The following is a 15,601-nucleotide window of genomic DNA, read 5'->3' on the forward strand; positions in this document are numbered from 1 at the left end:
GCAACCGGCTTGGGCCGGAAAAGAACAGTTCGGCAGTCAGGGCAGGAAGGGCTAAGCAAGTTGTTCTGTTTGAAGCAGTTGGGGGTGTGGATCCGGCAGGGAGTGAGTTGGAAGCAGTTTGAGGTCTCTGAGTGCTGGCATGGTGGGGGTCGAGAGGTCAATAGGCAGAACGCTACGGGAAATCAAATTTAGAGGAGGGCAGGGTGAGTGGGGACAGGGAAGGAAGGGCAGTCTGTAGAGGTGAGAGGGCGTTGCAAGTAAAAAAAAAAAAAAAAATGAAAAACTTATCTGGGCTAGAGCTGGCAGCAGTGGGGAAATTTGGGTTGTGCTGGCCAGGGATAAGTAGTGAGTAGTGTGACTTGACCCTTTAATGCATTTATGTTTATATTTCTTCACAGAGGTATACCCTTTAAGCGTTCGATATTCACCACCTCCCTTCTCAGCTCCACAGCACTTCTGTTCCTGTACATCTCTAATTAATTTTCGTGTCTGTCACCCCCAGTAGACTGTAAACTTCTTGTGGCAGGAGACACATCTACCAATACTCCCAAATGTTGCAGTCCTCTGGAATCTCATTGTGGGTGGGGAATGTCTGTTGTGCTCTCCGAAGCCTTTAATACAGTGCTCTGCACGCAATAAGCGCTCAAAGATGCGATTGACGGCACACAGTAAGCGCTTGATAATATTGATTGAGCGTCCCCTATCCACTAGACCGTATGCCTTCTCAATCAATCATATGTATCGAGTGCTTACAGTACGCAGAGCACTGTTCTGAGCCCTGGGGAGAGTACCTTAATACCTCAGATTGCATGCTCTGCTTCTGAAGTCAGTATTTATCCTGTCCGATTGTACCGTCCTTCATTTAGGCTGTTCAGGGTCGGTCTGTCACCCAGCAAGATAGAGATCTCCGAGTTGATTTAGGATTTCGAGGCATGCCGATGACGGAAGAGCAGAGGCGCCAGTTCAGTCCGGGTCCACGCACGACGATGTTTCGTATTCCTGAGTTCAAGTGGTCTCCGATGCACCAGAGGCTTCTCACAGATTTGCTCTTCGCTTTAGAAACAGATGTGCATGTTTGGAGAAGGTAAAAAACCCTTTTTGACCTTACAAGAAAAAGGGCTGCGCTCACTCAGCGTTAAACTTAAAAACGGCAGAGAAAATGGCCTCAGATACGTATATATGGTGGATCAGGTTATTTTGTTTTATATGACAGGAGTTTTGGAAAGTCTTACTTTAAGCGGCTGAAGCAGAGTTGCCCACTGGATAGGGCATGGGCCTGAGAGTCAGAAGGTCTTGGGTTCTAATTCTGGCTCTGCCACTTGTCAGCTGTGTGACCTCGGGCAAGTCACTTAATTTCTCTGTGCCTCAGTTGCCTCATCAGTAAAATGGGGGTTGACTGTGAGCACCGTGTGGGACATGGACTGTATCCAACCCGATAAGCTTATATCTACCCCAGCGCTTAATGCAGTGCCTGGAACATAGTAAGTACCTAACAAATGCAATAAAATGTCATTTCACTTAATAATTGTGATATCGAGTACTTACCATGTGCTGCGCACTGGGAAGACAGTCGACGGCGTACGTAGGTATTTACAGTGATAGGATAACATTCTAAAGCTTTTTCCTTTTGCCTTTGTTTCATTTCTTCCTTCTTAAGTATCTTTGAAAATATTCTTTCCCTCTCCAGTTGGTTTTTTTACAGCTTTGATTCTTAATTGATATCCTCAAAGGTTAGTAGTCATATTAATATTTATTGTTTACTGTATGCAGAGCACAGTACTAAGCACAGGGTGAGAATAATCCTGTGACTTCTAAATCAGCCTCTATTTTGCTTTGGAAAGGGAGCGGTCAACATTTTCAGTCACGCACAGTGACCTACCGAGCCACTGCTACTATGTTTGGTTCCCGGCTGTAAATTTCATATATGGAAACGGCCTACTAGCATTGAGATTATTTTTAAGTAACATTCTGACGACTTTAGAAGAGTTTAATCGTCGGTAGTTCAAAAGTACCCGCGTGTGGAGAAACGTACAACCGTGGGGCCTGGCGTTTCGACGGGGCGGCACCCGGGCGCGTTTTCTTTCCGGAGACAAAACTTATTCCTGTCCCTTCTTTATTTTCAGCCATTCCACAAAGTCTGTAATGGATTTTGTCAATAGCAATGAAAATATTATTTTTGTACACAACACGATTCACCTCATTTCCCAGATGGTCGACAATATTATCATTGCTTGTGGAGGAATTTTGCCTTTATTATCGGCCGCCACGTCCCCCACTGTAAGTACCATCCCGCCATCCAGTGGTCACATTCTCCAATTGCACGTTGAGGGAAACGCTTTGGAAATGCGCTCCGGGGGTATTGCGGGGGTATTCGTGCTTTAGGTGTATTTTTCATAAGGGAAAATGAGCCTTTTGAAATGGGTCAGCTATTAACCTCTTAACATTCCTTGGTTTCTCGGGTTCTGCTGCTGAAATACAAACCCAGTGTTATCGGTGTCACTTTAAAAAAAAAAAAAGAGGTTGGTATTTAAGCGCTTACTATTAATAATAATAATAATAATGTTGGTATTTAAGCGCTTACTATGTGCAGAGCACTGTTCAAAGCACTGGGGGAGAGACAGGGTCATCAGGTTGTCCCACGGGAGGCTCACAGTTAATCCCCATTTGACAGATGAGGGAACTGAGGCACCGAGAAGTTAAGTGACTTGCCCACAGTCACTGTGTGCAGAGCGCTGTTCTAAGCGCTGGGGGAGATACGGGGTCATCAGGTTGTCCCATGTGAGGCTCCCAGTCTTCATCCCCATTTTCCAGATGAGGTCACTGAGGCCCAGTGAAGTGACTTGCCCACAGTCCCACAGCCGACAAGGGGCAGAGCTGGGATTCGAACCCCTGACCTCTGACTCCCAAGCCCGGACTCTTTCCGCTGAGCCACTCTGCTTCCCTAAAGAGGGAACACGTGGCAGCGATGTTTCGTCCGGGAACATGTGGCAGCGATGTTTCGTCCATTCTACGATTGCCAGTTTTTATGGTAAGGTAGGACAGGGATTGAATGGGAATTTGAAGCCTTTGGTCATAGCAGATATCTATAAGAATTAACAGAAAAGCACTCAAGTAGGTGTAAGTGGAGGATATCTATCTTAACCAATAATTTCGACCTCCAGTCTTGGCAGAATTTTCAATGATTTTTGCTAAAAAAAAAAATTCGTCAGTTGAATTTCAATCTCCTATTCTTTTCCCCTGCTTACCTTTCACTAACTGTAGTATGTATTAAGCACTTAATGAGTGTTAAGCATTGAACTAGGCCCAGCGTGCCTAGCGGAAAGAGCCCAGGCCTGGTAGTTAGAGGACCTGGGTTCTAATCCTGGCCCTGTCACTTGTCTCCTGTGTGATTTTGGCCCCGTTTCTCTGTGCCTCAGTTTCCTCATCTATTAAATGGAGATTAAATCCTCCTCCCTCCCACCTAGACTGTGAGCCTCCTGGGGGAGAGGGACTGTGTCCAACCTGATAACTTTGCGTCTACCTCAGCGCTTAGACAGGTGCTTGGCACATAGTAAGTGCTTATCAAATACCGAAATCATCCATTTATAATGACCTTCAAAGGAAGTAAGAGATGTGGTTCTGCCCTCAAGGTGTGTAAAATAATTGTCATCACTATGCAACGCTTAGTAGGTGTAAAAATACGGTGCTAGGAACCTGCACCAGCTATAGAAGCAGAAGAGATTCATCTCTACCCAGGGAGCCGGCTTGAGGCTTAGAATCTGTCCCTCCTCTGGTTGTGTTTGCTGTCTAGCTCTTTTCAGACAGGATGAGGGGTTTGGAGAGACAGCAGATGTCACCAATCTTATTCCTTTTTGCAGAAAGTGTTTCATTTGTAAAGTTTAATATACATTATTGTCACCCTATAAGCTCAAATATTTCCTGAAGGGTGATACTGTGCTTAAAAAAAAAAAGTGATGCAAAATATGCAGTAGTTATATACACTGCCTTGTGCCAATTTATTGCTTGAGGAATTAACTTTTTGACTGTTTTTACGCATAGATATTCTGTATTTAATCAAAATGTATGCTTTCCGAGTATACTTTGTTTCAATTTTACATTGTATTTTAATTTGATTTTAATACTTTTCTTTTTCTTGTATTGTTTTGGTCTGTTGTCTGTTTTGTCTATTGCATGTCCAGGGTTCTAAGGTTAGTATTACTGCTGTAAGTTTCAGTTTTTAGCTTTGAAACTTTATTATTTTTGATTATTTCTGAAATTTTTGACTTTTGGTTTTTCCATGTCACACACGAACATGCAAAATATCTTTTGGAGAACTTTACACCAAAAGGAGTAGTTTTAAATTTAGGGGTATGGTCAATTATGATTTTATTATATGCTACCATGTCCAGAATTAAATTAACTCGAGTCAATTAAAACAGAAATGTTCTGGAAAGATGTAAAATTGGATTGCCCTAGCTGTCAACCTAAGGAGGCTCTTTGGAAATCTTATTACGTTCAGTTTTTCAAAATAAACGTATGTGGGTGTGTGTCCAATTTCCAGCAGTTTTCTGTAATATCTTGGAAGGTTACATGTTATAAGATATTTTTCCCCCCCAAGGAAAGAAATTAATTTTTTGAAGCATTATCCTAGCCTTACACAGACTATTTTCAAGCATTTATAATTGTTTTAATTAGAGATAGGAAAATTGCTTCCCCTCTTCTGGAGTCATTAGTGTTTCACATTGGTTAAGATAGGTTTTCCCATTTTTGAAAGTAGAAACACTAAAAATATACTAACTTGTAGGTTTAGAAGTTGATATGTGAACCAAAGAATTAACGGAAAAAAATTCAAGTAGGTGTAAATGGAGGAAAACTGCATTCAGTTTCCCATACTGCAATGCATATTTTTGAAATCCTAGAACACATTTTTGCTTTGATAAAATCTGATTTATTTTGAAAGGTAGTAGAATGGTCAGCAAACGTAAAGTTTATCAAGTTTTGATATTCCTGGCAAGAAATTCTTAATTGGGTAATTGAGTCAATTTTTAGAAAGCTTTCCTGGAACAAGAATTCTTTCTAAAGACATACATATAAGCATGAATATATATGTGTGTGTGTGTATATATATTATATAAAGATATTAATATATAACATTCTTTTTATACACATATAAATACCATATATACTTAACTTCTCTGTGCCTCAGTTCCCTCATCTGTAAAATGGGGATTAAGACTGTGAGCCCCACGTGGGACAACCTGATTCCCCTATGTCTACCCCAGCGCTTAGAACAGTGCTCGGCACATAGTAAGCGCTTAACAAATACCAACATTATTATTATTATTATATATATATTGTATAAACGTGTATATTTTAATAGCCTCTCGGATTTTAACTCCAAGGAAGCTGTGGGACCGAAACCTTTCTTTTCACTCCCGGAAGCTTTTGAACTAGATATCCCCACCTCACTCATCCTAGGTCTCCTCCAAGTCCTGAGAACATCCGAGCAAGGCTGAAAATATTCAAGAAGTTCTGAATAGGGCTGAAGAGACCCCAGATAGATCCTTTAGAGTCTCTGAAGCTCACCTGCCCCTTTCGTCCCCCAAACCCTGTCCCCTTTTCACCCCTGCACTACAAATGGTCACATGGCATCTTTGGTTAGCAAAGGAACAAATCATGTGAAATTTTGGTCACACATTACCTTTTTAGTGTATAAGAAAAACATTCAAGAAAACTTGACTCTACAATATTTAGGCAGAATGGGTCTATTTTAAGAAAAGCATTCAGCCAAATAAAGGAAATGCAAGATTCTGAATTAACCTAGAAAATGCAAGGGCTGAGCCTACTGATGAATAAACTGATCTCAGAGTAAATGTCTGTTGGTAGGAATGAACTCTTTATTAGATCATGAGGCTTCCCTATTGGGTATCGCTCTACCTTTCATTGATTTAATATATCTCAATGAGTAGGTAGATCTCCAAGGTAATATTCTAATGTTGACTAGACTGGTTTGGGTGAGTGGGGTTTCCGATGAGTGAAAGAGCTTTACAGCTTCTTACCATTTAAAGGTAAAAAATCAGATAACTATAAATATATATAGATATATACATATATGATACATTTACATATATACAGTAATAGTACCAAAAGCCTTCCATTTTCATGTGTCAGAATTGCTATTTTGTTTGAAGCCAGCAATGATGCTGAAATCATTTGGGGAAATGAAGAGTTAGAACAGAAAGTACAGGAAGATAGATGCTCAGTTTGGGATCAGATGAACTCTTAGTTGTTTGAAGCCCATAGAAAATTGCTGGGTTAAATTGTCCAGGTCAACGTCCTGTCTGTGGTAATGTCACCAAATGACCTTTTGGAGGAACAGTGTGATGGTCGCCCTCCTGACATCCAACCCTATGGGTAAAGAAGCTTTTCTGTACCCTTAAGTTTTCCAACTAATGCCCCATTAGATGTCCCCCATAGATAAATTTATTCAGTCTCTTCTTGAGCCCACATGTATTTTTGGCCTGCATTATTTCCTGTGGTAATTAATTCCATATGCTTTCCAGCTGCTCTTCCTCTTAGTGGTTTTTTTTAAATTCACCACCTTCACATTTCAAGAAAGTGCCGTTTCAGTCAATCAACTGTATTTATTGAGCACCTGCTGTGTGCCTGGCAGGCACTGTACTAGGCGCTTGGGAGAGTAAATACAACAGAATCGGTGGACACGTTCCTTGCCCATATGGAGCTGTTGTGGTGGGATTTGGTGATCAATCTGGGTTTAACTGGCCCGTATTCTTTGGGATTGTATCATTTCTCAATCTATAATTTAGGGTTGAATGATGCCAATCTTTTCAGTTGCCTTCATTCAGAAACTGCACCATACCCCTGATGCATTGTGGTTGCCATTCTGTGAACTTTTTCTACCTCTAAAGGCCTTAAGACGGTTCCATGCGCCATCTCAAAATTGATTTGTTGTGTTCAGATGTGTAGGCCAGAAATGGATCACTTACCTATTTGTCAACTCTAATACTCCCTAATCAGCATTTATTTCTGATCTGAAAGTGAAACATTGTGAGGACCAGAATCAATCAGATTTATTGAGCACTTACTGTGTGCAGAACTCTGTGCTATGCGCTTGGGAGAGTGCACAATAACAATAAGCAGAGAGAAGGAGGGAGAGCTTTGGGTGGGATGGCTAAATTCACGAGTGCCAAAATGGACACCCAGCACTATTTGAACTCACTCTGTGGCAGGATTGAGCACATCAGACCTAAATTGAATCTGCAAGCCTAGTTTGGCCATTACCAGAAAGCTAAGCAATAATAATATTCATTTCCCCTTCCTAACCTGACCCCCAACCCTCCACAGCAAGATTCATGGGACACTGAATAACAGGGGAAAGACAAATAATTAAAGTATTATAAAAGTTAATTAAGTTAAATACCAAAAAAAACCAAAAAAAAAAAAATCCAAACAGCACAGCATGTGGAATTGATTTTGTGTGGCATTACGACCATTGATTATGAAACCACAGAATTAGTTGCAGTGCTTTATGGCTTCCCAATACATCCTTCTTTTTATAAACTACTCATTATACAAATGAAAGTAGGGGGGTAGATGTCATACCAATTTTTGCTAACGCATCAGTAACAGAACTAAAATTAGGAGTGCCATAAGTTCTCCAGTCATTAGTATCTATCGTGTCTTGTCGATCAGTTGAATAAGGTAAAAGCCCATTAGGAATGTGAATTAGCTCTATGTTGAAAGTGATGTTCAACGTATGCAACAAAGAGTGTGTACAGTTGCCCAGTTGATGTCCTCTATGCAAAATGGGCCTAAGAAAATAACTGAGCTCCCAAAATAATGTTTCTTTCATGTTGGGAAATTTAAAATAAAAATATTTGCATGTAGAAAATTAAGAAGGCTAATCACTAAAATTGGTTCTAATCTTTTACCTATTGGCAAGAAATTAAATAGTCATAGCTGCAGATATGTTATCCTGAGTCTTAGAGCAAATTAATTCTGAGTTTTTTATGCGATTAGAAGACACCTTTCAAAATTTCATGAATTTTAAACTGATTGGAAAATAGTAACATCACTGATTCCTTGTGGATTTCCCATGCAACTTTGTTCAGTGGCATGATTCTTCTAGGAAATATTTTGTAAACTTTTGAATTATGATTTACATAATATTTGATAAATGACATAAAAAAATCCTTGCTTAAATCCAAGCTGAAATCTAACTAATACTTTTTTTGAAGACTGAATTGGAAAATATTGAAGTGACACAAGGCATGTCAGCTGAGACAGCAGTGACTTTCCTCAGCCGACTGATGGCTATGGTTGATGTTCTGGTATTTGCCAGCTCTCTAAATTTTAGTGAGATAGAAGCCGAAAAAAACATGTCATCCGGAGGCTTAATGCGGCAGTGCCTAAGACTCGGTAAGTAGATACAAAATGCAGTGTGCACTTTGTAATGACTTGAAAGCCAAAATGAATCTTAGATCATGAAAGAGCTGACCTTGTTTATGATTACGATGCTTTAAATCAGAAAGTGGATCGAGGGTGGCTTGTTTGGATTTTAAGACATAAGCGCTTCGATCATTCATCTTTGGATTATTTGTATTGCTGATATGGTAATCATATTGAAAATCAATTATACTTTGAAAAGAAGGATTCTCTCATAGGCTTCTGTCGTAAGTTTTTCGATAAGTTGAAGCTCAAACTTGTACCTGGCACCTACTTAATTACAACTAAAAGTATGCTCATTAATGAGTTGCATTCATGTTTTTCCAAATCAGCCCTTTAGCATAATTTTGGAAGGGGATATGGGAGAGGACCATTAAAATGTTCGTTGGTTCTATTGCCATTATTTTTGAAAAGCAAATGAGATCAATTTGGTGGAATTTGCTTCTAGTAATGTTCCACACTGACTTTCTTTTTAATTTTAGTGTGCTGTGTTGCTGTGAGGAATTGCTTAGAGTGTCGGCAGAGACAAAGGGACAGGGTGAACAAATCTTCCCTTATCAGCAGCAAAACCCAGGAGACGCTTCAAGGAGGAACTACAACAGCGGGTGCCAAGGTAACTTGGCTTTTGATTTTCTCTCATTCATTGACCAGTAGCTGGCCTGACCTTTCAGATAGCATCAAGACAAAACCCCCTTCCTTTAGGGAGGCCTTCAATATTGAAATTTCCGAAAGTTCTATTCATGTATTAGCCTGCTATAGGCCTGCTAGGTTCTAGGTGAAGCTCCGTCAAGTCTATTTCCACCCTCTCCCCTTGTTTTTTTCCGTAGTAGTTTTGATAATCTGATTTCTATTTGAGTTATTTACATCAGAGATTGTTCATATAAAGGACTTTTTAACACCACTTTCTATCTAGTTTAATAAATAGTTCAGTCTAAACCAATTCCCTGAAATAGACCACGTCACCAGAATATTTTTTTTTTTCAGACTCCTCTGGAAAATGTTCCTGGTAACCTGTCTCCCATTAAAGATCCCGATAGACTTCTTCAAGATGTAGATATTAATCGTTTGCGAGCTGTTGTTTTTCGAGATGTGGTGAGTGGTATTTTGGGAATTTTATTGGCAGAGACCCTACTGACTTGGATAAAATCTTGCTGAAGATTTTTTAAGCACAGTCGAGCACTGTGGTTGGCTCGAGGGAAAACGGACAGTGTTGCTCTGGCAGCAAGGAAGTACTGGAGCTGAACATCAAAGAGAAATGGCCACTTCTCTCCCTCAGTCTTGGGGAAAAAATAACCCAACAAAAAAGTTGACATTGGCTTATTTAAAACCCTTACTTTTGCCCTTGGAAAATGTTGTAATGAGTTTTGTGAAAATTGGCATTATTTGGCAAGAGAAATGGTGACTTTACTTTGAACTTTGGCTTCTTTCTTGTTACCATCTGAAGGCTAAACTTCAAAAGAAAAAAAATACGTTTCCCCCTCCAATCCAGTTGACTTGGTCTTCTGGGTTTGAAAAAGAATCCTCATGGCTTCTTGAGTCAAATTTTAGAATCTTAAGAAAGGAATAGGAAAAGGGCCCGTCTTTTAAATAAAAGCAAACAGTCGCCAACAGGGCTTGAATTTCAATTGTAAATTATGTATTTAGCGTAAAACAAGAGATCTTAGTCTCGTGAACTTTTTACAATCTATTCCCATGGCTCATTGTTTTTCCCATTTTGGTTTAGAAAACATAGATAAGTGGGAAATGTATGAGATCTCTGAAGTGCTTGAAAGATGAGTTGTGACAACTGAAATAATTTCTTCCCTCTGTATTTGTGGAAGAATCCAATAAGCAGTTTGTCAATCAGCAGGTAAACTGACCTCAGTGTTCCTTGATGTCATCTTAAGCCCCCTGAACCTACCCTAGCACTTTCGGCCAAATTTGATGCCTATGTTGTCCTCCTTCAGTATCTTTGCACTGGCAGTGATCTTTGGAGAATCTGTCATCAATGACGGTAATCTTAATATTCAGTTATTCATTAGTATTTATTGAGCACCAATTTTTTGTGTATCACTGCCATAGGAGCCTGGAAAGAACATAAGGAGGTCATTTCCAAACTCTGTACTAGTAGTATTAGCATCTATTGAGAGGCCCTTTGCTGCATTGTACTGCTTTAACTTTTTGGAAAGGGCAGAACAAATAAATGACATTGTGGATGGGTATAAATTTGATTCTTATTTGCACCCAAGTTTTTCTTTTAAGGGTATTTTTTTAAGCGCTGCTTATATGTCAAGCACTCGTCTAAGTGCTGGACTTAATGGAACAGGCAAGTCACAGTCCCTGTCCCACATGGGATTCAAAGTCAAGTAGGAAGAAGAACAGGCATTGAATTTCCACTTTACAGTTGAGGCAGCTGAAGCACAGAAAAGTGAGGTGATATGCCCAAGATCACGCAGCAGAATCAGAACCTAAAGTTCAGTACAATGCTTTGTGTACATTTAGCACATCTCCACCCCATATCAACCCTAATACTGTCATGAACACATGTAAACATGCTAGCCTTTGTGATTATGAAATACCAAATTTGGCTGCACCTTGGATATTACTCCGTCTCCTAACCCTGGAATTACCATGGCCAGCCACCACAGCCTCCTAAACTGCCACTTTGCTTTCAAACCCTACTTTTCTACAAGGGGCAGTTGGGAGAGAAAACTTAGAAATAAGTCTAGGAGATTGGCATATGTATATTTTTTGATTTGATTTTTCAAAATTTCCATTACAAATGACACCATAGTGATTTTTTGGACTCGCTAGTAGATCACTAGATTTATCAGAAACACCAGAAGCTTTTGAAAATTCCAAACTTACATCAGATTTCCACCACTTAATTGGCTCTTTGAAAATAGAGGATTGAGCAAAACAAAGTTTCTGGTAGGAAATCATTTTAAGTGCATCATTAACTGCCAGGTTTGGGAGCTAGGCAGGTAGGAATATCAGACAGGAAATCAAAACAATATGCATTTTTAAACTGGTTTTAAAAAAATGTAGTTACATCATCATAGAGCAATTTAAAAATGCACCAATAATAAAAAGATTTCAAATTAGGTTTTTTTGTGTGTACATAGGTAAATATTTAATGTTAAAAGTTTATTCAGCAAAAAGACGCCTTGTGCTAACACAGTAAAGATCCCTAATGCCAAAAAGAGAATTGCTAGTGAATTTGACTTTTAATCTCTCTCTATTAGAGTTAAAGTTTTTTAAAGGTTTAGGAGGGAAAAGTAAGAAGGTGCTTGAGCAGTGGTAAACTTTCCATGCTGCAAAATCAGATCTTTTTCACAATGTGAGAAAGTGCTACAGTAAATACTGGCAAAAGAATTCAAGAGCACTCTTGGGAAAGAGCACTAAATGAAGATCCTACTAACGGAAGATCCCTATAGCTTTTGTGTTTTGCCTATTTCAAGTCATTTAAATTGTGTAAGCATACCGAAACTAGTTACATCTGCCAAGAAGCAACCCTAAGAGGGCATTGGCCTCCATGCAAGTTTTGTGGCTGAATTTAGCAAGAATCCCAGCAGAATATTCATATGCTAGCATTGGTGATTGCCTTGCTTAGAGCCGCAGTAAGGTACAGCCTCTGGTTTGGCAGTTAGTTTACCTCACTGATGTCCATGAAAAGTATTTTTTCTCCTTAGAAGATGAACAAGCCTGATGAAAGGAGGTATCTCCAGTTTCATCTCCCCTCCCTTTGCCAATGGATGGGAACAGGGAACTTCTCTGCTGGGCCTTGCCCTTAAGTGGGGAAGGGGTGAGCCACAGAGGGGAAGTGGGTCTTCAGGGCACAGGAAAGAGGGGAGGGCAAAGGAACCCAGAAATTTAATTTCCTGCAAGCGTATCATTTGGTACAACTCCAACTATGAAGTGATGCCACAGATTGTTGATGACGATTGCTTCCTTCCTCTTCCTTTTACATAGGATGATAGCAAGCAAGCTCAATTTTTAGCTTTGGCCGTTGTTTACTTCATTTCTGTGCTCATGGTTTCCAAGTACCGGGACATATTGGAACCTCAGCGGGAAACTGCCAGGTCGCAGGCAGGTAGAAACATCAGGCAGGAAATCAATTCACCAACAAGCACAGGTACTTTACTTTGCTCCTTGATACCTTCACATATCTGTTTTAGTTGCCGAATTTATCAGCGTACTCTGTGTAACCGCAAGTATTTGGAGTAATATTTTTATCTAATTTTCAAATCCCTGCCTCATTCATATTTTTCCAAAGTGATTTTGACATGAGAATTTGCTGCACAGACATATGTTTCTTTGAACTGCAGTTTTAAGGCATTAAATTGCTTCCATAACCCTTTGTGTATGCTCATTATTATCTTTATATAGAAGGTTAGTGGAAAGTGGTCCTTATGGAGCTTGCAGGAGTTAGAGCAAGACAGAAATTTAGCTGGACTGTCAGAGGAAACCTAAGTGCTTGCCATTTGTGTGGGGTTTTTTTATTTTTATTTTTTTTAGTGGCATTCGAGCAGTTACTCTATTTGCTAGACACTGGAGTAGGTACAAGATATCAAGGTGGACAAAGTCCAAGGCCCACATGGGGCTCACAGTCTTAATCCCCGCTTTAAAAATGAGGGAACTGAGGCAAGGGAAGTGACTTGCCAAGAAGGCCAAGTTGCTTCTCTTTTCGGGAGCAGTTTTGTCATTCTTTTAAATTTACTGACCCAAGTCTATAATCAGTAAACAAACATGTTTGCCTGAAAACTGAAGCTTTTCTTGTCAAAGTTGAAAGATATGAAAAAGGTAAACCTTGAAAAGACTACTAACTCTCTTGAGTCCTGCTTCCTCCCCAGTTTGTTTATGCAGATAGTCTATGAAATTATGATTTTGCAGGAAGTGTTGCCTTTATTGGCTTGGCGTGCTTTGTAGTGTCTTAGTTTTGCTGGCCACTGATGTTCAGTCTCTGGAGGAGCAGTCTATTAATTGATGAACCTGTCAGGAGTTTTTCCATTGTTTCTGATGTTAAACTGCCAGTCCAATAGCTTTTGCACTGGATTTGGTTTCTGGTTGACACTGTCTCCTTTTAAAAGAGCCATGTACCAAATACAAGGATAAAGAAAGAGTGAGTAGAAATCAGTGGTCAAATCTCTGCATGTTGCTATTCCTCATCATGTCATTCCATTTCATCAACCTGCTTTGTTGAGGTCTTTTTTGTTTTCGGAGTAGTGATTTGCATTATATCTACAATATCATGTTGATATGTGGTACACTTAATTTGGTACATCATCATTTTTCAGGGTTACATCAGAGTTGCTTTTTTTTAATGTAAACTCACTAATCTCCAGAGGAATTATTTCAAGTGATCATTTGTTATTTTTAAAAAGTCAATTTAACTTCGTATCTCTGTGTTCCTATCAAAATCTTATTCTGTAATGTTGGATGGGGGAATGTATTTTAAGTGAATGTGCCCAGTGTCTGTGTTTTTGTATACTTGTCGTTTCCCTCTCTAAATGTATGTTTTTTCAGGTACCCTTATTATGTTTGTTATCTCTTAATGCATAACTTGTTTCCTTACATGAGAGGTGCGTTCTTTGTTGACAGTGCCATGCTTGCATGTTGAGTGGACTAGAACCCCAGTTTTGGATCCACAGTAGTCCAGTTCTCAATCCTCGTCAAAGAGAAACTCCTTGTGATAGGCATTAAAACACCCAATAATCATGCCCTGCTCTTCCTTTACCCCTCTCATTTCTTACTACAACCCAGCCTACACATTTTGCTCCTCTAATGCCAACCTACTCACTGTACCTAAATCACATATATCTCACCATTCACCCCTCACCCTCACAGTGCCTCTTGCCCAGAATGCCCTCCCTCTTCATATCCAACAGTCACTCCCTCCAACTTTAGAGCCTTATTAAAAGCATACTTCCTCCAAAAGCTCTTTCCTGACTAAGCCCTCATTTCCTCTTTTCCACTCCCTCCTGCATCACTGTTGCACTTGGATTTTCACCTTTTATCCCTGCCTCCCTCAGCCCCATAGCACTTAAGTACATTTCTGTTATTTATTTATAACAGTGTTTATCTGCCCCTCTAGAGTGTAAACTCACTGTGGGCAGGGACTGTGTCTACCAACTCTGTTATATTGTACTCTCCTGAGCACTTAGTACAAGTGCTGTGCACACAGTCAGCGCTCAGTAAATACGATTGAATTGATCTGAATAGCTGGCTCACCTTTGATTCCATGATTTTCTCCACAGTTGTGGTCATACCTTCTATCCCTCATCCAAGTTTGAACCATGGATTCCTTGCCAAGCTAATTCCCGAGCAGAGCTTTGCCCACTCATTTTACAAAGGTAATATTGACATCATCTCTGTTGGGGTATCCATAGCTAAAGCATTGTAATTCAAGAACTAACCACATGATGTAATATTTAATAAACAACCAAACTCCTCAGGTTTCTCGGGATGTGGTTTCCGTGCCTGGATGTGGTAAGGAGGTCATAGATTTTCTGTTTGCACTGTGTTATGTTAGCTTCAATACTGTCTAGCAAATTTATGAAACATGCACACATTTACACTGGATAATTAAAATGAATATTCACTTAATCTTCATGAATCTGTTGTGCCTAGGGTCCATTTTCTTTTTTACATGAATATAGGGTTTAGAAATGAACAATTCGTTGGTAATATAGTCCATTTTTTTAGCCTGAATCTTACATTGTAATAATGTTTCAAAGCACTTCATTCTGAGTTTCTATGCATTTTAGGTCCTTAAAATTTTCTTTTGTTAAATATACATAATGAAAGTACATGTTTTTTCGATTTCTAGAAGCCTTCTATGACATTTCTATTTCTTAAGTTTCTTTGCTACTCCTAATTGAGACAATACTAACATGCTCAATTCATTTTTGATAAAGGACTTGCATTCTCTGGATTCAGAAGTACTAGACAACCCTTAAAACTTAATTGAATCCTCTCTCCCCTTTGAATTTTTACGTTGTTATGCAATTATGGTACTTTATGAAGCAGGCATTAGGATGGTTCATTCTTTAGGCCCATCTGCTTGCACATTAGACCAATTAGTTCACCTACAGGCATAACAATGCACCTTAAAACATTCTAAAATGTAGTTCATCAAATTTTATGCATTAGAAAGTATATATAATGAGTGACTTTT

At 39.4% G+C, this 15,601-nt stretch overlaps 1 protein-coding gene across 8 annotated transcripts in view; it reads left to right on the forward strand.

Annotated features, from left to right (window-relative positions):
• NBEA (neurobeachin) overlaps window positions 1–15,601 on the forward strand; it is a 395,298-nt gene that overhangs the window by 108,318 nt on the left and 271,379 nt on the right. For 4 of the 8 annotated variants that reach the window (XM_029048269.2, XM_039914901.1, XM_039914903.1 and 1 more), the window contains exons 23-30: window positions 867–1,084; window positions 2,124–2,277; window positions 4,179–4,202; window positions 8,238–8,418; window positions 8,928–9,058; window positions 9,430–9,537; window positions 12,397–12,559; window positions 14,682–14,777. In XM_029048269.2, coding sequence (XP_028904102.1) covers window positions 867–1,084; window positions 2,124–2,277; window positions 4,179–4,202; window positions 8,238–8,418; window positions 8,928–9,058; window positions 9,430–9,537; window positions 12,397–12,559; window positions 14,682–14,777 — 1,075 coding nt within the window. The remainder of the gene's footprint in view (window positions 1–866; window positions 1,085–2,123; window positions 2,278–4,178; window positions 4,203–8,237; window positions 8,419–8,927; window positions 9,059–9,429; window positions 9,538–12,396; window positions 12,560–14,681; window positions 14,778–15,601) is intronic. The other 4 variants (XM_029048270.2, XM_001511319.4, XM_039914904.1 and 1 more) reach the window with 3 other exon arrangements.

Source organism: Ornithorhynchus anatinus, chromosome 20 (genome assembly GCF_004115215.2).
Source record: "Ornithorhynchus anatinus isolate Pmale09 chromosome 20, mOrnAna1.pri.v4, whole genome shotgun sequence".
Lineage (NCBI taxonomy): Eukaryota > Metazoa > Chordata > Mammalia > Monotremata > Ornithorhynchidae > Ornithorhynchus > Ornithorhynchus anatinus.